Source organism: Myodes glareolus, chromosome 23, assembly GCF_982192425.1.
Source record: "Myodes glareolus chromosome 23, mMyoGla1.1, whole genome shotgun sequence".
Classification (NCBI taxonomy): Eukaryota; Metazoa; Chordata; class Mammalia; order Rodentia; family Cricetidae; genus Myodes; species Myodes glareolus.
Genome location: NC_142048.1, coordinates 49,267,095 through 49,295,002, shown reverse-complemented (window position 1 = coordinate 49,295,002; position 27,908 = coordinate 49,267,095). Strand labels below are relative to the sequence as shown.

General features: G+C 41.9%; 1 protein-coding gene across 2 annotated transcripts; it reads right to left on the bottom strand.

Annotated features, from left to right (window-relative positions):
* Window positions 1-50: 50 nt before the first annotated feature.
* On the bottom strand, window positions 51-27,908 carry Polb (DNA polymerase beta). Of its 2 annotated transcripts, XM_087901188.1 has the most exons (14): window positions 27,753-27,908; window positions 27,511-27,568; window positions 23,230-23,296; window positions 19,291-19,365; window positions 18,213-18,271; window positions 16,400-16,449; window positions 13,849-13,900; window positions 11,428-11,482; window positions 11,275-11,345; window positions 10,898-10,970; window positions 8,024-8,110; window positions 2,846-2,910; window positions 1,820-1,959; window positions 51-310 (listed from the first exon to the last, which is right to left on the bottom strand). In XM_087901188.1, exons 1-14 carry the CDS (start codon window positions 27,811-27,813, stop codon window positions 216-218), a joined length of 1,008 nt encoding a protein of 335 aa, XP_087757314.1. In that variant the 5' UTR covers window positions 27,814-27,908; the 3' UTR covers window positions 51-215. The 2 variants fall into 2 exon arrangements, with proteins under 2 accessions (XP_087757314.1, XP_087757315.1); XM_087901189.1 differs by lacking the exon at window positions 8,024-8,110.

The following is a 27,908-nucleotide window of genomic DNA, read 5'->3' as shown; positions in this document are numbered from 1 at the left end:
GAACTGTGCTCATAAACACCACACTAAATTAAGTACACCTGCTAAGAAAATAAGTATTCAATAGTTCAAGAGCTTTATTGACTACAGTACATGGTAAGCCTGGAGAAGAAGCAATCACTTAAAAACACCAAAACCCTTACATAGCAAAGGTTAAATAAATTAGGACTCCTAGTGGGAAAAGCTGGGGTGGGAGGGTGGGTAGGTGGGGGGCTGGGTCATTCGCTTCTATCCTTGGGCTCCCGGTAGCTCCACTGGATGTAATCAAAAATGTCCTGCTCACTGTCCACTGGAAGGGGCTCCCCAGCAACTCCTGCAAGTAGAGAGAAAAAAGTAGTTTGGGAAGTTAATTACCGCAGACTGCGAGCTAACCTGGCCCATGTGACTAGCAGTGGTGCAGGCTGACTCAGCAGGAACAAGGTTCCCTTCCCAACACAGGGGAAAGGAACTTAGCCACTTGGAAGAAGTTCCTCCCTGCCAGCCTCCACTTTCTGACAGAAGCCTGCATGTGTGTTTTGTTACATGTTACCAGTATAACAGACCCCGGGTACCCCAACTGTGGCCAGGAAAGCCGCCCTAGTTCACGATTCTCTTTTTTGCTGTAGCCATCATAAACTATTCTTGAGTATTTCTGCAACCCAGACTCTTAAGCTGGCCATAAGGACATCACTTAGAAGTCGGGTGCGGTGGTACATGACTAGGTCAGCCTGGGCTACAGAACAGCACCCTGTTTCCAAAATTAAATTAATGAAATGAAATTCAGATGCTTGAGTGCCCATGAAATTAGAAGCCACGTTTAATGAGGACCCAAGTGAACCGTATGATGTTTACATTTGAAAAGCAATGCTCTGATCTTCGTGAGACAACAGTCCTGCTTTATGCAACACTTAGGACAAAACAGCAAAACTCATTCTCCCAGCTGACATTACCAGTAAACTACAAAGCAGGTGTGAGATGTTAAATAAGATCTCTATTGATTTCGTGTGCGGTGTAAACATGCGTATGTCTACATGTGGTATGTGCATGCCACAGGGGGTAGACATGGAAGATAAAGGATTTCAAGGATCAATTCTCCTTCTACCACATAGGTCCCAGGAATCAAATCCGCTGTGGGAAGGGCCCTTACCTGCCGGGTCATCTCACCTTACTCTTTAAATCTTAAAGCATGAAGTGAGAATAATTATCCAGGAATTATTTTGTAATTTTTTTTTTGTTTTATTCTCCCCTGTGAAGGTGGGGGTGGTAGGGACAGCAACTGGTCCTTATTACATGCTAATAACATGCTCTGTCGCTGCCAGTCTCAGGCATCAGTTTTCAGTGACACTGAAAGAAACGATACCCAAGACAAACAAGACCTCTTCCATCAGTACGATCCTTTAATGAGCATCCTAAGGAGCTAGGAAGGGCTTCACCTTTCCTCGTGCTCTGCAGGGTCAAACCCAGGGCCTCAGGTGTGCAGGCCAGCATTGTACCAGTCAAGCTATGTCTATTCTCAGAGCTGGGAATCACTTTCGCCTTGTGCACCATCAATTGAGGCCTTAAAGATACCTTTTTATTTCCTGTGATTAACATAAAAGAGCTACAATTAAATGGTAGGATCACTAAAAAGTTTTCTAAGAAACTTTTTTATATTAAAATGCCTAGTTTTTGAGAGGGGGTTCATGTAGTCTAGGCTGCCTTCAGACTTGCAGAGTAGCCCAGGCTGACCCAAGGCTGGGATCAAAGGCACAGTGGCATATGCTTACAAGGCCAGCTGAGCACCTCTGGAAAGCACTTCCTCTGCAGAGGACAGAATTACTGCTGAGGCAGTCAGGATACTCACCAGTGACCCCCAGGGGGCGGATGGTGTACTCATTGATCGTGAAGCCCTTTTCTAGGGCGTGCGCTCTCATATTCTTATTAAAGATGTCGCTCCCAGTGAAGTAGAGAACACCGCAGTAATATTGATCTTTGGGGATCAACCTTAGGGGAAAAGATTTTTTTAACCACATATTTCAAGTTTAGCAAAGGTTTTCTAAAATCAGTAAAATCAAAATACCTAAAGTAAGTCTGCGTGGTCTCATATCCTAGGAAAAGCAGGTTGTTAGGTTGCAACTGGTCACTACGCTGCTACCAGCTGCTGCTTTTGTTAACAACACTCACTACTCACCTAAAGAGGGCTTGCCTTCGTCTGTGCTTCCTGCTTTACTTTCATCATTGCCCCTGGGTCGCTTGGGGTTCCAGAATGGGGGACCCTCAAATAGTGCAAGTCATCCTTCTGGTAAGGGCAATTACTTGTGAGGCTGAGGTTGTACTCACAAAGTGACCATCTCTCAAGAACACAGGGACCAGTTTGCAGGACCAGAGCACACACTGCTGGGTCTAGGCCAACCCCTTTCCAGAGCTGCTCACTGCACACCTCACCTCCCTTACTCCCTGTTCTAATTCTTCCCCCACTTAAGTCGGGGATATCAACAGCTTTTATCTGTCCTTCCCAGTGCGGACACATGGAACCCATCTCTCCGAGCTTCTTACCAATTCTTGTCTTTATCTGACATATGAGGACAGGCAAGTCCAGGATGCCAGAGCCCAGGTTTTTGCCTCCAAGCTCCAGCTACACACGCAGTAAGGAATGTAGGTGTGCATGAATGAGAAGGTGCCCCACTCACTACAACACGGCAGACCACGGCAGCTATGGCTGCTGCTCTGCTGAGGGGCAAATCTGGAGAAACTGACATCTATCTGGGGACATTCACCATCTGTACGCAGTTCAGCCAACTCCGTATTCACAGAAATTGATCATCCCCACATGTCTGCAGCCTTAAGGACAGGAGTGGAAAGGATTCAACAAACACAATTCGAACCATACCTGATATCAATTCTTCTGTGTGGATATTCCTTTTCATCATCTTTACTGGGAAGCTGGCACACACCCTACATGGATATTTTGAACAATGTTTAGATAGCGTACACACTTCAGGCTTATTTTTCATCAAACATTAAAGGTGAAGCAGCGGTGCGAGGCTTCTGACTTTCATCGTAGCAGCATGTCTCAGCTCTGGATGGAGACCAGCGCGCGTCCTGTGCAGTCGCTGCGCTGCTCTACGCTGTGTGTGGCCTTTGGACACCTTGCCCTGGGTGACTCCATGTTACAGCAGCATTTGGCTCCATTCTGAGTACAAATGCAGAAGTGGCACACTGTGCTCCGCTGTGCACTGAGAGACCACCCACCTGCCCAGCACCACCCACGAGGGACAGACCAGTAACTCCTGCAGGTGAAAAGTGTCATTTGTAAACCTATCAAAGGAGACTGGAAACACACGGGCACCTGGATTATTAAAACCAGGTCTGCAACTTAATCAACCTGAAGCCCCTATTTAAAAGGGATATTGGACATTGTGTAGTCCAGAGTCCCAGGGACTTGTTGCGTCTCTACTGGGCATGTGTTAGAGGATGGACAGGCAGGGCATGCTCAGTGTCTTCCGTGTGTTCACCTGACTGTTCAGACCTAGTCCTGGACCTTGCCTTGGGTGTCCTGGTGCTTCTGCAGTTCTGCCTGACCCCATGACTGCTCAGTCCTGTATGCTTCCAGCAACTCTCCAGCCAGCTTTGCTAACATTTTATTTAACCAGCTGGGGAATCACAACTGTGTGGTAAACCGCAGTCTGTGAGGAGTCTTTATCTGTGTAGTCTGTAAACATTATTACTAGTCAGTGAATTCCACCACTGCAGAAAGCCATGTTCCTAACATGCTGTGACCAGAAGAGTGGTTGCCAGTCACTAAATGTTGGTGCTGGGAACCAAGCGGGTTCCTGGAAGAAGAGGGAGTACTCTTAATCTCTGAGCCGTCCTCCAGTGCCCACGTCTCATTTCTTAAGGCTGCCTTAAGCACTCTGCTCAATGCTGCCTATCCCTCCACCTGCCCATTAACCTCCACTGTCATAACCCCGCATGTATGCTGTACTCAAATTCAAGGACACAGCCCACGCTCTCAGAACAGTGTCTGCAATGCACTCATGCTCACTAAGCGTCTGCTGAGTTGCTGGATCTATCTTCCTATCCTTGCGACACCATTCTTTCTATCTCTTTTATAGAATCTATCTTTCTATCTCTTTTTTAAAAACCAAAGTAGAAATTTCAACATTTTATCAGCTTGACTCTGACTGCTTGGAGCCTCACGCTCAGTGACTTATGATGCTGCAGACAGTAAAGCCTGGCTTCTAGAGACCCCAAAGGTCAATCTCAAGAGGACAGCTGGTGCCACGAGAAGTTACTATGTAAACAAGATACTAAGATGGCCACTTTCCATCCAGACCAGGACCCACACAAATGGCACAAAGAGACTTTCCTTAGCATGGGAAAAAGATTCTCTTAGAATTTGCCTGCTGTGTCTGAGTTTCTGGCAGCATGTCTTAGTAATTAAAACAAAAACCAAACTATTCCGGGCTCGTAAACATGTTTACCTCCATGACTTGGGCTGGTCACTACAGTACCCAGCGTGACATTTTGGTGGCCCTGATGTCACCCTTTCCTCTTTGGCTCATCTTCACTCTGGGGCTGTGGCCAGCCACCTGGACCACTGACAACTGACGGGATCTGGCTGAGAAGCCTCTCCAGTGAGATCCAAAGGCCTCTGGGCTGCGACTCGGCAAAGTACAAGCTAGGGAGTTACTGCCAGGCTCTCATGGGAAGCCTTACTTGTCTGGAAATGATGGACTCTGGCCAAGGCTATACTCTGGTAGAGGACCTGAAGGCAATGGAAAAAGGCGGTCATCCCACTGTAGTCTACGTGGGTAAAAGACCATTTTTTTCCCTTCTGTGAGAAACCGCACTCTCAACGTGTGGTACAAGCAGCAGCAGCGGCACACCCAAGACTACACATGTGTGAGTGCTGGCAGTCCCTGTGCCTGCTCTTTCCCTCCTAGCCAGAATTCCTGATCTGAGAGAACTAAAAGTTGCCAAGTTTTTGCTTTCTTCAGGAAGATAAATCCCTCTAACAAAGACACAGACAGTTTTGGTTTGTAAAACTTTTCCTGACCAAGTGGTCAGCTGTGATTCTAGAAAGCAGCTAGGTTTTACCTGAGAGTCACATGGACTCTGTTCTTGGGGACATCTCTGTGTCAATGCAGTAAACTGGGTGTCACTCCTGACAACAGCACGCCTGTTGCCTTCAAGGGACACCTTCTGGGAGAACACTGCCCTTGTGAGTGTGTCACACGTCTATTCCCTGACTCACTGATGTCTCCTCAGTGATCTTTTCAATTTGATCCTCACAATTAAAAAACAAACAAAACCAAAAAAGCTTGTTTTCCTTTGTAACAAAAGCAGTCTCTTACAACCACCCCAGGTCAAGAGCTCTGGCTACCTCACGGCACAGTGGGCTCCTGCATCCTACAGTCAGAGGAAAGGACTCCAAGATCTACATCCAAACGTTCATGGCTGTTAGCAGATTCCACACTGTAAAAAGACATCACATATACCTTTCTAGATCCTCGTGCAACAGTGTCCATCTCCCCTAAACTTAGCCGTTAGATGACATCCTTAATGATTTTCCCTTCACACATACCTCTATCCGAGGACTAACAGGCAGTTAAAGGGTGCCAAAGGAGAGACGCCTAGGAGGCTTAGCCTCTCCTAGGGATCTACCAGTGTTAATGGTGGTGACAGGTAGTCTCCTTCCTCTTAGGAGGAAGTAACTGGGCCAGCAAACAACAGCAATACGGGAAGATGTGCAAGCAGAGGAAGACTGGCTGGGAGGAGGAGGAGAACGTGAGTGGACATGAGGGGACAGCCAAGGGTAACAAGGAATGACATGATCAAAATATATCACACACATACACGAGAATGTCATTAACATCTTACACATATGTATAAAAATGTTATAATGAAACTATTATTGTAGTTAATATATGATAAAGGAAAAGCTAAGGGATCTGCAGAGATAGCACAGTAAGCAAAATGGTTGCAATACAAGCAGCAGGACTGGGTTTGAGTCTAGTTCCATGGCAGGGGAAGTGCACCCTATAACCTCAGCACTAAGGCGGCAAAGGTAAGAGGACCCATGGATTTGCTAATCTAGCAGCCAGTCTATACCAGCCTCTGAGTCCAGAGTCAGAGTCTCTGTCTCAGAAAATAAGCTGAAGTCTACTGAAGGAAGCACCCAACAGTGACCTTTGGCCTCCACACCCACCACTTCCAGAGAATATATACACTATATACCTTAACCCCTGTTTACTAGCTCTCAACACTGCTGTACGTAGGTATCTGTCACAGAAATTTATTGAAGAAGAGACAAAGGCCAAACAGCAGAAAATGCCCTGGCCTATAATGACAATTTACAACTTCATAAAACATTCTTAATCAGCACATGCTATTCTTAGGATTTGGTGCCCAGCAGTGTAGTCCAGCTGTCCAGTGAGGTTCCACTGGAGAACACTGACTTTTCCTTTCCCAGCAAAGAGCTCCTCTGCTGGGGGTGGGACTTTGTGCCTGTCCACTTCCCCTTCTCCGTGCTGGGATTTGTACGGTCTGAACCTGTGCAGATATCGTGTGTGCTGCACATTCTCTGTGAGTTCATGTATGTTATATGTCATATCTGAAAGGCATGTTTTTATGTTTTAAATGCTTCTGAATGTAAATTACATACACCCTCAATCTGGGTGAAAATCAAACTAAAGATTTAGAGAATGATCCTTATGCAAACCCTATTTCTATTTATTTTAAACTATCTTATTCATTGTGGGGTGTGTGTGTGTGTGTGTGTGTGTGTATACAAGCACACCTGTGGGAGTATGGAAGCCAGAGGAGAACTTCTGGGAGTCGGTTCTCCTTACACCTTTATGTGGATTCCAGGAATCAACTCAGATCATAGGCTTGCACAGAAAGTACCTTTGACTGCTGTACCTAGGTATGTACATGTGACTGGCCCCCAAACCCTACTTTCAATACCATCTCACATGTGCATATACTTCTGGACACAGTAAGTTCTCAGAATCTGACACATTTAAGATCCTTCTTTTCAAATAGTTTATAGCTAACTGACAAGCACGTTTTAACATATTTCTCAAAGTTCTTTAGAAAATACTGTGGCTAATTTAAGCAATACATGGTCACAACCCATTAAAATCACCATAGTTAATAACATGATTGTGTTGTGGTTAAATATACATAGCAAAAAAGTTCTTAGGCCCTGGGTACTTACACGCTGTGCAGCCACCACCCGTGTCTGCACACAGTGTTTTAATTTTTATCTCACCTGAACTATGTAACTAAACAATGCTTCTCCTCTCCTGGGCTCTAAACCACTATTCTGCTTTCTAACAATTATTCTGTCTTTCTCAGTCATTACCTTGTGCTTCAGCTAACATCCCTGTCAGATCTAAGTGTCAGGCTCTGACAAAGTTTAGAATGTTTGTGCTCAAAAGGAATGCTTTCCTTTCAGTCATGTGACATGGGAAAATGCAGCACGGAGAAAAAGAGACCACACGAAGTAAACAGTATAAAGGTAAGTCAAGAAAACACACAAGAATATGGACCTAGATTTCCATTAGTGTTCCTGTTTTCTTATTCAGAGCAATACCTCTGTTTCCAATATATTTGCTAGACCTTGTTTTTTGTTTTTTTTTCCCCCAATATTCCAATAAGGTCAAAAATCTTCTGAGTCAGAGAATATGAAATTACTTACTATTTTAAGAAAGTACTGCGTGCCAGTCAGTCATTATGAATTATTTTTAAAGAGCAAATTCTGCATAATATTTATTTTGAAGATTCAAATTATTGACAAAGAGTTTACAAGAAATATCCTGATATTACTTTTAAAAAGCTCTCAGAGTTATGCTATTTGTTTTTTATTCTTGTTTTGAGGCAGCATCTCTCTATGTATGGAGCCCTGGCTGTCCTGAAGCTTTCTATGTAGACCAGGCTGGACCCAAGCTCACAGATATCTTGCTGCCTCTGCCTCCCGAGTGCAGAATGAAAGCACCTCCACACCTGCAGCTACCTGTGATGGTAACAGAAAACTACAAGTCACAGATAAATTCACACTCACCATGAACTTTGTTTCGCCCTTTGACAGAGTGTCCGTAATGAAATGGACTTTCTGTAACTGCTCCACAACACGATGTAACAGCTTCGGCTGTATGATTACAGTCAAGAAATAAAAAAGAATACTGTTACAACAAGAAAACTTTCTTTGGTATTGGAGAATGAACCCAGGGCCTTAGTCTCTGCCACTGAGCCATGTTCCCAAGTCCCTAATCTGTTTCTGTTTTCCTCTTCTTCCTTTCTTTCTTTGAGAAGGTCGATCACGTCTGTGTTAGAAATAGGTAGACCAGATGGGCAGCGGTGGCAGATGCCTTTAATCCCAGCATTTAGAAGGCAGAGACAGGTGGATCTCTGTGAGTTCTAGGCCAGCCTGGTCTATAGAGTGAGTTCCAGGACAGCCATCTATACACAGAGAAACACTGCCTCAAAATAAGTAAGTAAGTAAATAAATAAAGGAAGGAAGGAAGGAAGGAAGGAAGGAAGGAAGGAAGGAAGGAAGGAAGGAAGGAAGGGAGAAAGAAAAAGAAATATATAGATCAAGATAATCTGGCTGCTATACTATCACGTCCTGTTTTATGTTGTGCTAGGGATCCAGGCCCCTTTGAATGCTACAAATTCAAACATTCTACTGACTAAGTTCCATCCCCAGTCCTACGCTGTTTCTTTTAAAAAGATATTATTTGGAGTTGGAAAGACAGCTCAGTGGTTAAGAACACTTGCGGTTCCTCCAGAGAACCCCAGTTCAATTTCTAGCATTCATATCAGGTGGTTTACGAATGTCTGTCACTACAGTTCTAGGGGATCCAACACCCCTGGTCTCTGAGGGTACCTATGCACATATCTGTACATTTCTATACAGACACATACACATAATTACAGATATAAGTCCCCAAAATTATTTATTTTGAGTGAGTACCAACGCATGCACGCTGCGGTGTTTATACCAGGGAATAGCACTTCAGCTGTTGTCTCCTTTCATTCTATTGGGGTCTCTTGGCTCTGCTCATCATGTTTCAGGAGAGTTGGCCTGCAATCTTCCACTGATTGTTCTGTCTCTACTTTCTATCCTCCCATGGGAGTGCGGGGGTTCCAGACACATGCCAGCCACCACATCTGGCTTTTAAAGGGGGTTCTAGGCAATTAACTCAGGCTGTCAGGCCTATGCCATCTTCCCAGAGCCCTGTTTTCATATGTTGAGTATATTTGCCCTCTAGTAGAATGATGTAGGTGGGCCTTCTGTCTATGTGTTATTTTCATTGGCCAATAAAGAGACTGCCTTGGCCCTTTGATAGGACAGAAAATTAGGTAGGCGGAGTAAACAGAACAGAATGTTGGGAAGAGGGCAATGAGGCAGACGCCATGGAGCCAGCCACCAGGTCAGACATGCTGAATCTTTCCCGGTAAGCCACCACCTCGTGGTGCTACACAGATTATTAGAAATGAATTAATCAAGATGTGAGAGTTAGCCAGTAACTAACTCTCTAGAGATAAATAGGCCAGTCAGTGTTTAAAAGAATACAGTTTCCATATAATTATTTCGGAGCAAAGCTAGCCAGGCAGCAAGGAGCCGAGCAGGACGAAAAGCAGCCCGCCACTCCTTCTACAGTAGAAAACTCATCAAACTGAACTCATGTTTTTTTTTCTTTCTTTTCTTTTCCAGACAAGTTCTTGCTACACAACCCTGATGGGTCTGGAGCTAGCACTGACTCAGGATGAACCTCTTGCCTCTACCTCTAAATGCTGGAATTATAAGCAGACATCACCAACTCTATCAAATGAAATAATCTTTGTTTCTCAGAAACCACTTATGCTTCCAATGATAATAAACAATCACAATCTTGTTTCACAAAATCAAAGAACTAGCTCTATTTTTAAAAAGCATAATATTCTAAAACTTAATGTATTTGCCTTTATGCATTTTTCAATGAGTAAGGTTTCGTAGTAGTTTATTTGCATTTATTTATCTAGTGTGTGTATATGTACACACATGCCACTGTACACATGTGGTGCTCAGAGAACAACTTGAAAGAACTGGTTTTCTCCCCCAACCATGTAGGACCCAGGAATTGAACTCAAGTAGTCAAATTTGGTGTCAATCATCTTTACCTGCTGAGCCATATCTCTGGCCCTACTGTAACAGAAAAAAAAAATCTTTTAATGAAAAAAAAATAGATTTCATGCTAAGTATTTCTGAAATCAATAGTAAATAATTCTGAAAATAACTTCTTAAATTTCATCTTGTTCAAATGTAAAGATATGCTCAAGAAACTGTGAATCTTTCTAACTCATTTTACCTCTCACAGAACTCAATCAATTTAAGGTGACAGTTAGTGGATACCAGCGTACCCACTGAGGACAGGGACCCTTCCACTGTAGGAAAATGCTGTTCACAGCCTGGGCAGGAACCTCCAGTGTCTGTGTCCTGGCTTATGTAACATCAGAGACGGGGGCAGATTCTGCACTACGGGACCAGGAGCTCACAGTAAGCACCCAAGTGTTGTAAAGAATAAACAGGTGGTGTTCACGTCTCCAGAGTGGGATCCCGGCCCAGGCCTACTCACTATGTAGGAGCTCTTCCCCGCTAGTTCTTCAGACTTTCCCACTTTACGGTGTGGAGAGCATTAGCAGACTCTACCCCAGTGACTCATTCGTTCACTCGCTCACTTATGTGTATTTAATAATAACTGTTTGCATATATGATATTTCATAGAAAAAATAAACTTAAGGGTTAGGGCAGATCCCTTGCTTAGCATGAACGAGGTCCCAAGTTCAATCCCCAGCACCATCAACGAACATGGTGAAAATATTAATTACTAATTAGGAAATGATACTCCCTCACTGTAAGATGGATCACATCTGGTTAGACATTCTGAGGTACCTGTTTGCTTGACTCTGAGGTGAAGTTTGGGTGGGTCAGAAGAACATCCATGTCTCCGCTGGACTCTGCCCCTATGATAACAAAGAGCAAAGACCTACTGACTAGGCCAAGCTAGAATGAAATAGAAGACACATATACACAGGTCTTACTTCCAACAGGGTAACGTTCTACTACACTGTAACTCATATCTACTCAGGTGTACTGACAGGAACAACAGACTATAGGATAAATAATAGTTTTACATATTTCCATTCATGAATAAGCAGACTTAACTATGGGTTTTAGTCCATGAAGTGACACAAATTCACATTGTCACATATACTAGAGACTTTACCATCAAGTCATGAATAACTCAGGACTATGAAGTATGTTACCCTCGTCTGAAACTGCCGCAGACTGTAGCAATGTATTCGGGATCCACTCTTTTAACTTCGCCAAGTACAATGTCCTAATAGAAGAAAAGCTAGGTCAGTGTTCCAAAACCAACAGACACCCACACGCCAATGAAGAACACAGTAAGGAGCCCATACTTGCATCTGCAGCATCTCTTCACGAGGAATTCTTTTTTCAAAGTCCTCAAAATACCTAGGAAGACAGAGTAAGTGGAGAGAGATTTCTGTATAATTTTAATCTCTTTAAAAATTGCCCCCATATAAGCATAGAAGCAGATCATACTCAGAAATCAAGATTAGAATTCACTGAAAAGAAAGCCAGGGCAGGTGTGGAGAAGGTCTCTATTCCTGTCTATTCTATCAGTTCAAGTCTGAACAGAATCATTTGTAAATTTCAGACTTCGTATTCACACAGCAGGAGTGAAGAAATGGGGCTGAGAATGCAACTTAGTTGGTAGACTTTTTGCTTAGCATGCACAAAGCCCTGGTTCAGACCCGAGTTCCCAGGTCTGCATGAACCAGGTGTGGTGGCACATGCCTGCAATTACAGCACTTTAGGAGGTGGTCATTGCTCTCTGGCTTGTTACAAAGCAATTTCAAGGCCAGTTCAGGACACATGAGATCCAGTCTAAACAAAGCTAAACAAGCAACACAAACTACAGTAATTATATATAAATTATTGCTTCATGCTTTCAAGTAGACTACTCTCTGCTGGTAAGCTAAAAGTTTAAAGGTCAAAGCACCTAAAAACTAAAAACAGGAGTGAGGCTCTGAGGTGCTCTTGCCCTGAGGGTAGCAAGATGTTAAAGAATCTATGTGTGGTTTCATTTCTTTTCTAAATAATGATAACACACAGCATCAAAAAGAAGGTATTTTGAATGTTTACAAATGAAAAAGATAAATGTTTAGGATATGGGTATGTTTACCCTGATTTAAAATAATCTACAATGTATACATGCAACAAAACATGCTGTAACAAAATGTTATGCAATATACACATGTAATAAAACATGATATCCCATAAATACGTGCAACTTTTGTTTTTAGCCCCATAAATGTGTAATTTTTTTCAGTTTAATGTCTTGAATTTTTTTAAAAAAACAATCTTTATTCATTTACATACCAACCCCAGTCCTTTCTCCCTCCCCATAATTTTGTTTTTATACATCAGTTGAAAGTTATACCAATAGTTTTCAAAATTTTTGTATTTTAAATAGTATCCCACAACATGGATGAACATAAGAAAATAAGATGTTGAGTGAATAAGCCAGTCATGAAAGACGTGTGGATCACCTGGAACAGGAAAAGTTGTAGAGGTAGAAAGACTCCTGGTTCCTGAGCCCGGAGAGAAGTGTGTGAGGGTCAAATGGGGAAGAAGACACTAGGGTCCTTTAGGGTAAGAAAGATATCCTAAAACTGACTAGGATAGTGGTTGCACAACCCTGTAAATATATTAAAAGTTATCCAACTGTGTATTTTACACAGGTTTACTGCATAACATATAAACTGTATCTCAGGAAGGCCAATAGGATGCTATCTTAGCATGAAATAGTGTCTACACATATGCCTAAGGATGATTGTGCATGTGTCCAGAACAGTTCTGGGTACCCAGGCTCTTTAGAATACCTCAAAACTCCCCCTAACTCTCAGGTTCTCCATAGACTACACAAATGCAAGGAATCGCAAGGCATCAACAAGAAAAAATGCAGTTTGGAACAAATCAAGATTATATAACACCACACACACACACACACACACACACACACACACACACACACACACACACAGTGCACCAACACTGTAAGCGACACCTGCTATACAAAACCATTATGATGCTGATATACTATACTTTCACTCGTATTTGAAATCTTTCTTACATTCATGTAAACTTTATATGCCTCATGTTCTTCTCAGACTGTGATGTAAGCTCCTGAAGAGCTACCTGAGCTGGGTGCAGTATCTAATGCTTGCAATTTCAGGTCTGGGTAGTCTGAGGCAAGGGAATCCCAAGTCTGAGACCAGCCTGGGTCACAAAAGGAGTGCAATGTGAAACCATGTCTCAAATAAGTACACCCCCAAATAGAGAGCCACACCTCACCATTTGACCCGGCTTTGCATGATGTAAACAGAAAGTGAACACCCACAGGCTATCTGATGTACTCAGATCTCAGTCTCTGTATTTAAAAGGATGCTCCCCAATTAGAGTTGAGAGAATGAAAGGAATTCTCAAAGTTAAAAAAAAAGCTAGAATGTAATAATAAAATATATGAACATAAGCAAAAACTTTACAAGACTCTGCAACAAATTTTAGCATTTCTGAATAGAAAATGGTTGACTTTAGCTGCATCTAAAGATTATGGTGTATGAGAGAATGTCTACACATGAATATGTAACAACTGTTGAAAAAAAGGCCAGAAATTCCAAAGAGAGCAAGGCGAGGTCTGTGTGAAGGAGGGAGGAAAGGAAATGGAGAAATGCTAATATCTTATAATTTCAAAAAGTAAAATAGAATGTCTCTGAAAGCTTTTACATCTCAAGCATCAAAATTAGCTATCTTACTTTAGCCCGATTCGTTGATGATGGTTCAATTTATCTTCATTTTTCCTGAGATCTGAATAGAAGATAAAGTTGAGGTGCTTAGTTTGAATACATTTTAGAAAAGATATTAAACCTCGTTACCTTTTCTACAAAGAACTACGCTGAAGAAAAAGATAATGAAATGGTTTTCAAAACATGATGGAAAAACCCCATGGACACTGAGAACTAAACCCCACGGACACTGAGAACTAGTGATAACACTTTTCAAATCAATGCTGTAAACAGCTGGTTTTAAGATCATTTTTATGTAATACATCAAAATTTCAACTTGAAGTTCATGAAGGGTATACAAAGCAAACAAGGGATAAGAGGCAATCTTACTGGCTATAGTTAAAACACGGTAAACAGATCTAACATCGCTTACTATACTGTCTATAGCAGCAATAGTAATCACAGTTTCTTAAGGTTTATAACTGACTACATTTTTTTTTTCTTTTTTGAGACTGAGTCTCACTATGTAGTCCTGGCTGGCCTTGAACTCAGAGATCAGCCTGCCTTTGCCTTTTCAAGAGTTAGGTTTAAAGGTGTCTGCCACCATGTCCGGTCTACACTCGGTCTTCTTAAACGTGCTGGTTGCCTTGTTCAGCTAGCAATGAGATGAATTTGTGAAGACACGTGCTAAAACTCCTAATGGGGAGGGGGCATTATCTTTATCTTTTACTCTGCAAATACTGTAATATTAATGTGAATGGCATGAATGTAGTAGCAGATCTAGTTAAAGAAAAAGCTTCAAATATAATTTGTTTAATCACCAGTATACTGACAGATACATAAGTTCCCTCTGAAGAAATGGAGAATATGCATATTTATGACACATGAACATATACTACCTCCCAGAGAAAATACTCCCAAATATATCTGACATGAAATGGAAAGGATTACAAGTCTGTACACAGTCACCATTATATTACACATGTGAATTATGAAATATAAAAACTAGGAGATTCTAGACGTTACCAGGTGAATAACTTTGAACGCACAAGTTCTTGACTCTTTTGAACAATCATCTCACTGATTGATAAACAGTTCATGTTACAAGCAAAAATGTACAAAATCCTCCTGAGACATACAGGCAGTTTATTTTCTGACTATGTGGCTCACAACTAGTATCACTAATATAAAGTTCCCACAAGTATGTTACCATCCTTAAGAGTTTACTACGCACCAAACACTCTAAGTGCCTTACCTAATTATGATATCGAACCTATGAGTCAGAAACACCTACCACATGGCCCAGAAACTGAAGAACTAAGCTCACTCACTGCAATGATGTATTGGAAGTGGCATTCAAACCTCTACCAGTTTCCAAAATCTGTCCACCTAACCTATCTGTGTAGCTTAAAAGTAGTCAAACCCACAAATATTTCATCCTGTCCTAAGGGTGGCACAGTGAACATCCCACAGGTGTACTCTCGGGAAAGCATGAGGAAATAAGTTACATTTAAAGGATGTTTACGTTAGATTAAGGAAAATGTACTAAATTGTCTGGTTTAGGCTCTAATCCCCCCCCATTTTCTGAAAGCAAACATTCCTCCAACAGCACTGTGCATCTCTAAAAGAAACATTGTTAACATATGAAATCTAGCTTTTAGTCTAAGATGTCACTGTCTAAACACTGTTTAGAAGCAAGCAATTTAGAACTTCTAAAAATTGTCAAATAATCGCTACTTAGTTGTCTTTAAGCTGAGAAGTCTGTCATGTGCTGTTTGAGTTTACCAACAAGCTAACTTTGAAAGCAGGGATGTTTCCTCTTCCCCTGGTCCCTCCATTTCAGACCAAAGCACATGCATCTCAAAGAGTCCTTCAAGGCCCTTTTAACTCTGTGACAATGGGCAAAACAGTCTGAGAGTAAGAACATAGCCCCATAGGCAGATTGTTGCTAACACAGGTTCTTTATCCCTGACATAAAAGCACCTGCAGTGGGAGAGAGAAGCTGGAGGTTCAGTCATAGGAAGCTCATCCATGCAGAAAAAGCTACCCCAGGAATTCCAACTGACTGCTTCAACTTCTTCAGTGGATTCTGCGGCTACTGTGAGGCACTGATCTGATGATGTCATTTGTTGCTTGCTAGATTTGTTCTTTTATTCAGAAGACTCCCCAGACGGGACACTGTTCTCTTCAGGACTCTCTACTGGGGACTTCACCTGGCTGCCTTAAAGGGGCTTCTCCAGCTAATTTGGGTTACATGTGCTAAGGTGGGGTTGGATAATGTTTTATCTATCTGCTACTTATCGTTTTTCTTTGGCTTGCTATTATATATGCTGATTCAAAACACAGAATTGGCTTTAGCTCATTCTCCAGCTCGTACAGCACAAAGCAACTTCTCGCTTGTCTCAGATTTTTGTTGCAAACCTAATATATTAAGACAGGAAGGTGGATGTCACCCTAGCTCTGCTCTCTACTGTGCGGTGATGACCAATTCCTTTATTTGCATTTATTTACTGAGAATGGGACTTTCAAGGTGACCTTGTTGGAGATTGAAATTGGACTTAGTGATATATGTGATACTTACCTTCTAATGTTTTAATTCCTTCATCTACAAACTTCCTTGCAGCAGATGGCCTACAACAACAACCATAACAAAACACCGTCTCAGTATCAAGTAAAACTCAAGGTCTTTGTGATAATCAATTACGTCTTTTACCATCAGGTACAGGACTATTATGAAGGTAAACAAGATTTGCTAAATGCTGCCCGGTTTCTTTGCTAATGTTCCTCTTACCCAAAGACTTTTGGATCTTAAGTCAATTAATGGACAACCATAAACTTGAACATAAAAAGACACCTAAACAGCTAGCTAGCCATCATAATGTTCATGCACAGATATGTGGGCCCTTGAACACTCATTAACTCAACTGAGTCCCACACACACTGTTGGAAACACTGCATAAACAAGACAATAACAGTACTGGCATTTACCCACTCGTATGCCAGCAGGCAGAGAAAAACAACAGATATAAATATAAACAAGGAAAATGTCAGGCAGATGAACACAGCATGACACGACAGAGCAGCAGCATCTCCATGTAGACTGGATAGGAAGTCCAGACTGAGACACTGAGCTGATATATGGATGACAAAAAGCCAGCTGTTTGGGAGACCAAAAGGAAAAGAATTCAGATCAAGAAACAATTCATGAGAGCCCCACAGATAAGCATGAGCTTGGCTGGCTCAAGAAGGAGATTAGTGCAGCTGAAAGACACAGGATGATACGAAATACCACCAACCACCACACAGGGGTCACATAAACCATGGTGGGAAGTTTGGGTCTTCCTGTGAGCACAATGAACAGCTATTAGAAACGAAGAAAGGCCAGTCACAAAACCTACTTTAGGTTTATAGATTATCACCACAATAACTGGGTTCAACAATAAGTGATGTGTTATAGTAAACTATTTAGCTGGCAGTGGCAACAGGAACAACACCTATATTTTCTTACACTGTGTTAACTTTTGGTATTATAAAGTAAGAGGAAAGAAAAGGATTTTTGTGCTCACACACACACTGATCTAGGAGACTCTGCAAACATATTACATGTGGTGCAGAAACTAACACTGACATTAGGAGGCACTGTGAGAAAGAAGAAAGAACTGGACAGCGAGCCAGAAAACATAGTTTTTAACTCTGGCCATGCAAAAGCTGCTTACTTTCTGTGTGTGTGTTTCAGTTTTCTTTCCTGAAAAAGAAGGTAATATACCAAATGTTCCCTAAATTACCTTCAAATAGACATTTTTAAAGTAGCCTTGGATCTCTGAGGAGTCACGCTGATTTTCAGTTTGCTATGTTTAAAACTTGAATAAAGGTCACTTAATGGGGCAGTTATTATACAGCTGAAGGAATGTCTTGATTCATAAAGATGAAAGAATAAAGTACCACAGGCCCAATATTCCATGCTAAACTTCCATGTGTTCAGTGTTCAAGAAGTTCTCTTTGTTGCTAGTCCCAAATTAATTTTAAGATAAAAAATTTACTAGTCCAAATTTTAAAAAGGGCTGTAAAGAAATCCTTAAGATAAACATGCAGCAGACACAGTCTACAATAAAAAGACGCAGAAGCAAATGCTGGGTTTGGGGGGAAGAAAGCACTGTCTGGGAAGCAGGCTGGTTCGGGAAGGTGCCAACACCACCTGCTCCAGACGGGCTAACAGAACAGCAGCTCGAGGACAGGTGCAGATCCCCACGCTATGCAAGGACAAACTGAACAGGCAAAGGCCCGAAGGTAGGTGGAGAAGTGCAAGTTCTGAAGGAAGAAGCATGTACTTTAGTTTGGGTGACATCATAGTAAGACTGATCCACAGCTCTGACTGCTTAGGAATGAGTTCTTACCCAATGCCAGTAACGCGAGTCAGGAAATTGATGGACGAACTCGTATCATCCTGACGAATCTTTAAGAAAAACAATCTATTACTGACTTAGGAATGCTCTGTGAACTGAAATGATCTTATTGGAAATACACCAAGATGCAAAACGCAAAGCACAAAATCATTGCATTTGCAGAAAACACATGTGACCTGAGTAGCTTGTGGGCGATAACAGAGTAGAAAAGACATCTCATCTCTAATTTATTCAATACACACAGTATTTGGTTTTGATTTTATACATATGTTGTAGAATAAGATCTAGTGAATTACAAATGATCACCTTGTGTAGTTACTTTTGTAGTATGAACATTTAATACCCACTGCCCTTTGAGTTTTCAATTTTCTTTTTTTTTTAAGATTTATTTATTTGTTATGTATACAACATTCCATGTATGCCTGCACACCAGAAGAAGGCACCAGATCTCATTTTGGATGGTTGCGAGCCACCATGTGGTTGCTGGGAATTGAACTCAGGACCTCTGGAAGAGCAGTAAGTGCTCTTAACCTCTGAGCCATCTCTCCAGCCCGAGTTTTCAATTTTCTAATACTTTTAATAGGACTAGTCACAAAGAACCAAAAATTATATCATAAAAACAAACAAAAACCATTAAAAATGATCAGAAGAGTTTAGGCATAGACTGAATAAATGAATGATAATACTTTTTTTTCCATCAAGATATATCACTTTAATGGTACAACGAGAGGCAATTCTACTAGACAGTCTCTCAAGGGCCACATACAGTAATGGGAGAAGAGGTTCTTTTTTCTTTTGAGACAGTCTTATCATGCTGGTCTCAAACTCGTAAGATCAAGATACCTTCCTTGCCTCAGCCTGCCAACTACTGCCGGTGCCGCAGGCATGCTCCACCAGTCCTGCCAACCGAGTGTTACAGAAGCCACACTTGCATTTTTAAATCAGGATGTTTAACACCAATTATCACTTTTGTTTCTGGGTCTCACTGAGGTGAATCACGTCAGTTATTCCGCTCTATGCCATAAGGGAGGGTACTGTGATCAAACAAAGAATTAAATTAAAATGTTACCTTTTCAAGTTTACGCAATTTTCCAGTTGCCAAAAATTCATCGATCTTTTCAGCAATTTTTGTTCCCACTCCCGGCTATACAGAAAATTAAAAATAAAGAAGTCATATAAATATAACATCTACCAAATCACTAAAAGATAACACTAAGGAGTAAGAAGCAAGGGGTTATTGGACAAGCAATAGGTATGGAAAAGTAATCACTGGAAGAAACTCCCCAGAATAAAATGCTTAAAAGAGCAACAGAAAAAGACTAGTAAATAACTTTAAATGACTCTTGTTTACATAGAATTAACTTCTGGTGGCTGGAAATGCAGGTAGATGGGAAAGTGGTTGCCTGGCTCATGAGAAGACCTGGAAGTGCTCCCAGTACTACACAAGTACCCTACCTTTACTATGGAAAACTGAGAAGATGGGGCTGGCAAGATGGCTCTGTGGGTAACGGCACTTGTTGCCAAGCCCGATGACCTGAGTTTAATCTGTGGAACCCGCATGGTGCAAGAAGTTGTCCTCTGACCTCCACGTGTGCACCAGGGCGCACGCGTGTTCACACACACCAAATAAATTAATGCAAACAATTTTTAACCATAAAAAAGGAAATGTGAAAATAAATTTACACACAGTGTTAAGATTGCTTATTAATCTCATGGCCCTGAAAATTAAGTGGGAAAAAAAAATCACCTGTACGCCCATCCTTTAACATTTGCTTGTACCATTTATTTAACTGAGACTCTCTTAGAATAGGGTTGTCCATGGTATCATTATAATTTTGTCAAATATTTGAAAACCAATTTTAGGTTCACAAGTAGGATATTTGTTAAATAAATTCATATAATGAACTAATATGCAGCCACAAAACTGCAGTATTTATTGGTAAAATAAATCCATGTTAAGAGAAAGTAGATATATTGAGACTAGAGAGATGGCTCAACAGCTAAAAGCATTTTGCTGTTGCAGAAGATCGGGTTCAGTTTCCAGCACCTACAGAGTGGCTCACAACTGTAACTTCAATTCCAGGGGCTCCTATGTCCTTTTCTGGCCTCTACAGGCTCCTGTATGCACATGGGGCACATAAACCCACACACATACACATAACAAAACTTTCTTTTTAATTAAAAAAAAAAACTGGATAGTGGTGGTACACACCTTCAACCAGCACTTAGGAGGCAGACGGAGGCCAATCTGAGTCAGCCTGGTCTACAGAGTGTTTCAGGACAGCTAGGACTACAGAGAAACCCTATCTTGAAAAACCATCACCACCAACAACAAAAAAGCAAATACACTATTAAAACACAGAATACCAAGTCTCACCCTAGAGTTTCTGATTTGCTATGTCTTAGGTAGGCAGAAAGACCAAGCAATCTGCACTTCTACGTTGCCACAGAGCACTGAGGCTACTACTCTAGGACACCCCAGTGAGAACCACTACCAGACTGACACATCCACGAGGTCTTGCTAGTATTACACTAGTCACATGTGTAATTGAGACTTTATATTCTTCAGTCACAGTAACCGCATTTCAAGAATTGAATGGCTAGAAGAGGCTCATGGTTGCCATACTAGACAGCAGTCATCTCAAACGTAAACCATGGAAGAATAAAGATCCTGTCTTTTCACTGCATTTCCCCAGTGCTTATGCATGGCCTTGCTCAAGGGTAAGAACTAATGACTTCTAGTTACTTATTAGCTCTATTAGGACAAAATCCTGGGCCAAAATATATACATTTCCAAGAGCCATCTTTAATGCCAGTTCTCCCAAGGCTGAAGCAGGGGATCTTTGGGAGTTCCAGGCCAGCCAAGGCCACAAAATGAGATCTTGGTCTCAAAAATGGCGGGGGAAGGTAAACACACTCTGTCAAATGATGAATCAGAAAGACTGTACCTTAAGCAGTAAACATTTCTGCCCACATGTCATATCACACTTGGTAATCTGACAGGCACAACATTGCATCTTGTCTCAATCTAACTTTATTAATGAAGTTTTGTGATTATTAGTCTTTTTTATTTATTTGTGAGTGTAAGCACACACCCCACAATGTGCACGTAGAGGTCAGAGGGTAAACTGCTAGAGTCACTTCCCTCCTTCTACTATGTGGTCCCAAGGACTGAATTCAGGTTCAGCAGGCTTGGCAGCAAGCACCTTTATCTACTGATCCATCTGGCCAGTCCTGTTTAAACCTTCAGTATGCACAATAATATGGCATGACTCAGTTTCTTGCTTTCTTCCCCGCACCCCTCAAAAAGTCAGAGTTCACTACCGAGCTCTAACTGACCTGGAACTCACTATGTAGATCAAACTGGTCTTGGGTTCATTAAGATTGGCCTGAGCCTGTGTGCTGGTATTAAAGGCATGTGTCATAATGTCTGCCCCTCCATTCACCTTTTTATGTTCTGTATTTATTTGATAATTTATAAAAGCCTCAAAAACTACTGAGAGCATATTTAACCTTTGAAAGGAACACTTACCAAGAAGTACACAAGAGATTTAGGAAGATTATATGTAAGAAATTGCTCAGGCTTCTCATTTTTAAATTGGGTAATAAAAAGATAAATTGTTTACCTATAGTAATGAATAATTTTACTCAGTAGCATACTGACCACCAGCAATTCAGACCCTGGCTATTTCTATACCTAACATAACAGAATAAAAGGCAAACAACTCATTTTGGAAATCTCAGATTTCTAGAATTATTCAGAAGCATTCACAGGAACCAGACAGCAGATAGGTCTGAGACTGCTAGATAAAATCATAAAAAAATAATAGTATTTTTAATGTTTAAGTTCAGTCATAAAAGTTTTAGATTATTTTTATTGCTTTGGAGGCTATATTCAGATTGACATGACCTATATTAGGTTTTCAAGAATCATTATAAAAATCACTGGGCTATTTGCAACAATGACTTACAAAGGCTTGTCAGTGGTGATAAAAGGACAAATGGAAACAGGAGCAACTGTTTAGATTTACGTCAAAACAGAGACAGAGAACAAGAATTAAAGTCTAGTGCATTTATAGCCTGGCTGCTTACTGTATATTTAGAAAACAGCTTACAGCACAAAGGATTTAAAACCCACACTGGAGCATTGTTACTGAGTAACAAATTCAAGGTTAAGATGTGACACGTGATTAATGTGAGGTTTCTCATTCAGTTATAAGAGTACCAGATTTACGGTAATACTGAACGATGAAAATATAAGGAGTTATGGTTCATAAGCACAAGGCTCTTGTGAGAACGTCAAGGACAACCACGTGGTAGTAGTTCAAGCCCAGAGGGCTTTTGTGAAACATAAATAAATGATGGGAGAAGCAACACTCTCAGTACCCGAACCATTGAAAGATAATTCATGTCAGCTTGGCCTCGTCAACAAAAGAGAAGTCAGATGTGGTCCTTAAACGTGAGGAACTGCAGCTTACTTCGTGAGGCTTGGATGAGAAAGACATCAACAGGCAGATGCCCCGGATATTCTCCATGAGATCACAAATCACCGAGACATGTGGCTCTCTAGGAACCATGACACTTCTGGCTTCACAGAAATTAGAGAACAGTGCTACCCTAATACAGGGATGGCTGGCTGGTGAGTTCTACTGGAGGTTACTAACCCACACAAAATCCTGGGAATCACAGGATGGCTGAGGGACCCCTAAAACTAGACTAATGGCATTCCCTGTGACCATGGTTGTCTGAAGGACTCACATTTAAGGTGAGCTTCAGCTTGAGAATGAGTACATACAGCAAAGTATAGAAAGGAAACAGACTGCATAACGTCTTCTTTCCAAATAAAAGTATCTGAGCTCGGAAAGTATTAATACTCTTCTAAGAAACCAGGAGCAGTGAAATTGGTCTGTGGAGGTCAAAGACACTTCAGAGAGGTGAGTTCATTTTATGAAAACATATCAAATGTTTACACACATGAACTCGTAAGCTACATACTCATTAAGCTTACCAATTTCTTAGCTTCTGCTCCACTCTTGATTTTGTGTGGGTACTTTGCTATAACAGATGCTGCTTTTCTACACAAAAAAAGGGGGGAGGGAGGGAAAAAAAGAAAAATGATTGAAAATCCAGCAAACACTTATTTTTTTTCTTAACCGAAATAAACCCAAATACCCACATTAATTTTTTTTTTTTTTTTTTTTACAAATATGGCTGGTTTTCTACTATGTAAAAGCGTAAAACTTGATCACTGGATGTTCAAAGATTTGGAAAGACCTCTTTGGAAATTGGTGAGAAAAGGATCTGGGGAAGAAGATGGAGGCTATGCATGGACTCGACAATACGGACTGCCACGGCTGACCTGGCTACAGCTGCTTGTGAGTGCCAGGTGTGCCAACAGCAGAGACCAACACTGAGCCCCAGATACGGCACCATTTCCTAGAATGATCTGTCACAGACCCGGTGGCGGGCTGACTACACTGGACCACTTCCTCCGTGGAAAGGACAACACTTGGCCTTACTAGAGAAGATACTAGTTAAGTGTATGGATTTGCCTTTCCTGAACGCAATGCTTTTGCCAAAACTACTATCCATGGGCTTACATGCTTTATCCACCATCACAGTATTCCACACAGCATTGCTTCTGACCAGAGGACTCACTTCACAGCCAGACCAAGTGTGACAGTGGGCCCACATCCACGGAATCCACTGTCTTATTATGTTCCCTACCATCCTGAAGCAAGTGGCCTGATAGCAAGACAGAATGGCGTTTTGAAGACACAGTTACAGCACCAATGAGATGGCAGCAGCCTGGAGCCTCTCCAGAAGGTGGTGTAAGCTTTGAATCAGCATCCACCATACGATACAGTTTCAGAAAGCATCCTCAACAAACGCTGCTGGGAAAGTGGGATGTTCGCAAGCAGCAGAATGAAAACACATGTGTAACTATCACCTTGAACAAAAACTGACTCCAAATAGAGCAAAGACCTAAACCTGAAGTCGGGAACCCTAGACTTCTAGAAGAAAACATAGGCAGTCCCCTCCATAATAAACATGTAGGAAAGGAATTTCTGAGTAAGAATTCATTTGACCAAGAATTAAGGCCAACAGCTGACAATTGGGACTTCATAAAACTAAAACTCTGCGCAGCTAAAAAAACAATCAGGTGAAGAGGAACCCATGGAATGGGAGAGAATCTTTGCCAGCTATACACCTGACAGAAGATTAATACAAAGAACTAAATAATAATAATAATAATAATAATAATAATAATAATAATAATAAACCAACCTACTGAACAACAATAACAAAACCAAACCAATAAGTTATCCAAAAAATGGGCCAGGGATCTGAACAGAGAGCTCAAACAAAGATAAAAATGGCTAATATCTCAAAAATGTTCACCATCTCGAGCAATTAGGAAAATGAAAATCAAAACAACTTTGAAATTTCATCTTAACCCAGTCAGAACGGCAAAGGTCAACAAAACAACCAACAACAAACGCTGGAGAAAGTGAGGGGAGACGGGAACCTCGTTCACTGTTGGTGGAACTGCAAACTGGTGCAGCCACTCAGGGAAGTAATATGGAAATTTCTCAAAAAGCTAAAAAGGAACCTACCATATGACCCAGCTACACCACTCCTCGGTGCACCCCAAAGAACACTTGCCCAGTCGTGTTCACTGCTGCTCTATTAACAATAGCAAGGGAACAGACGCAACCTAAATGTTCTTCAGTCAACAAACAATGAAAATGTAGAATACTATTCGGCTATAAAAATAATTAGCTGGATGTGGTGGCACACACCTTTAACCCTAGCACTTGGGAGTTAGACACAGGAGGATCTCTATGAGTTTGAGGCTAGCCTGGTCTACATAATGAGTTCCAGCACAGTCAAAGAGAGACCCTGCCTGAAACAACAACAACCAAACAAACAACTGCAAAATAAAATAAAAATGAAACCACTAACTTTGCAAGTAAATGGATGTAACTAGAAAAGGTCATATTGAGTAACCCAGACCCAGAGAGATAAATATCACGTGTCCTTCTCACTGGAGGCTCCTGCTCCAAAGCTTCAGATGAGAGTGCATACCCTGGAGTAACTGCACACCAGGTAGGGTAGAGGCTTTGGGGAGCAATGGAAGGAGGAATAGCAAGGTGTAAGTGATGACAGGGTGAGGAGTGAGAGAAAAAGGTGGGGCTCTAATTAGGGAGTGGGGAGAGATAAATACAGAAGAAGGATAAAATAACAGTATGCATGTCTAAAAGTGCCATAAAGAATCATATTATTAACATTTTCCTAAAACAATGCCTATAATAAATGTAAGTCTGCATAAATATACACACATAGTTTAAAATCTGGGCAGACAATGCCCCCTCCAAGTGCCAAAACAAAAACCCAAGGCCAGGCACGAGAAGCTCTCTTTTGAGTTTTTGGCCAGGGCTGTCCTAGAGACTCCCCCAAACATACAGGCTATTGCTATTGCCTCTGGTGGCACCCCAGAGGTAGAAGGAAAGTCCCTATTCCTGAAGGCACGATGCACTTCAGACACAGGCCTCTGAGCTGGAACTAACGTGAATGTCCCTTCTCTGAAGACTAGCTTTCCTGGGACCAGAAGGCAACCAGGCAAGCTCCCAAAGGAGGGAAGCCACCAACAGTCCCACACAGCTATGACACCTATGAACCACTATCTGCATGGCAGGATAACCCTAAGGGTGCAGCGGAGACACGCACATCTTAGTGCTGACCAATAGCTCTCTAATTGGACTTAAGACTCACTCATCAAGAGGGAAACCATGCCTGGTACTGGAAACATAGTCAACTATCCAGGGCTAGCGAAAAAGCTACAACCACCACTTTCCTAAAGCAGCAAAATCCCTAACTACATTCTAAATGTTCATCCTTATACCCAGAGCTAAGTGTAGTCTTTACTCCTCTCTTTGCAATAGACAAGAGACCATCAGAAAAAAACACAGCCAATCAAAATGCAGAGTTATGGAGCCAAGTCCTAATGATTTCGTCTACAAAACAACTCCTAAACCCAAGGCTCAGGGAACATTGTGGAAGAGGAAATGGAGAGATTGGGAGAGCAGGAGGACCAGGAAGTTTGCTATGAGATTTGTCGCATAATAATATCAGGAGCTACACCCATAAAGTCTCACTAACATGACTGCCTAAACATGAGCTGAACAGGGACAAAAATAATAGACGTGCCAATGTGGTCAAGACCTCAACCCTACACAGGAAATGAAGGGGTGCTGAGAGCAGAGAAATAGTCTTCCCCAGAGAAGAGCACACCAATCGGTTATCCAAGACCAAAACGGTCAGCCCTGAAACCATACATACAAATAACATTATATAGACCAAATAGGTTATATTTATGTATTTAAAAATATATGTATATACAAATATGTACCGCTATAAAAATAATAAAGAAGGAGGCCATAAATTTGAAAGAGATCAAGGTTATCTATGGAAAGGTTTGGAGGAGAAAAAGGAAAGAGGAAATGATGTAATAATAATCTCAAAAGTAAAATGAAGAGCAAATATAATAGTAATGAAGAATGACTCTAGAGTAAATTCAGGCATGGGATAAACTACTAATGCACAATAATTTTAGGGAGGTAAGGGCTAGCTTGGGAAAATGAGGATGGTTTGTTTTGAAAGCCAAGGGCTTTGGGGCATGTTTATAGGCTAAGTAGCTGGGAGAAGTAGGTGATTGGGGGTACAGGCTAGGCACCTCAGAGGGTGCCTGCTGAGGTCTGTGGGGATGGGCAATGGTTTCCAGAAGGTGACAGGATCAGTTATAGTCCCAAACAGAACAAAACATGATTTCTTGAACCACAGCTATTTCTTTTTTGTTTTGTTTTGTTTGAGACAGTGTTTTCCCCTGTAGTCCTGGCTGTCCTGGAACTTGCTCTGTAGACCAAAGATGGCCTCGAACTCAGAGATCCGACTGCCTCTGCCTCCCGAGTGCTGGCCACAACTATTCCGTAAGACAGATCTCATCTGCTGCTGTTCATTGTTTTAAAGCCACGTTGTATCTCCAGTCATTCAAGATAAAGGTGGGAATAAACATATCAGACTATATCTATTTTCAGTCTGAATTGCAAACTCACTTGAATCAACTCTATAAGGCTCAGTCAAAATTCTGTACATGTTAAATAAAGTGCCATTCAGTTTTTCCTTTTTAAAATCTCCTTCTGATCGTCCAAAAGTTCCCTGAACACCCGCCCACCCCCCATCCCTGCTAAATGACTACCTCAACCAGGAGCCCGAGCTAACAACGTACCTGTACGCGTTGTACTTGTGGATTGCCTGGCTCACGTTCTTCTCAAAGTTTGCGAGTTCTGAAAAAGACAACAAAGAGTTCGAGTAAACGGGCACACAGCCGGGAACTGCGGTCCGGGGAAGGGGGTGTGGGTGGGTTCCTCCCGGGACTGACGTGACCGGCACGGACGCTGCGGCTGCGACCAGGGAGACAGCAGCGAGGCCCGGCTGAGGAGAGGCACCGGAGGGCGGCCCGGGACTCACCCACGAGCATGTCTGTGATGCCGCCGTTGAGGGTCTCCTGCGGCGCCTTGCGTTTGCTCATGGCGCCGGGAACCCGCACCTGGGAGCCACCGGTGGGACAATGGCGGCTCCTGACAGGGCGCAGCGCGGTGACGTCACGCGCCAGGCGGCGGGGCG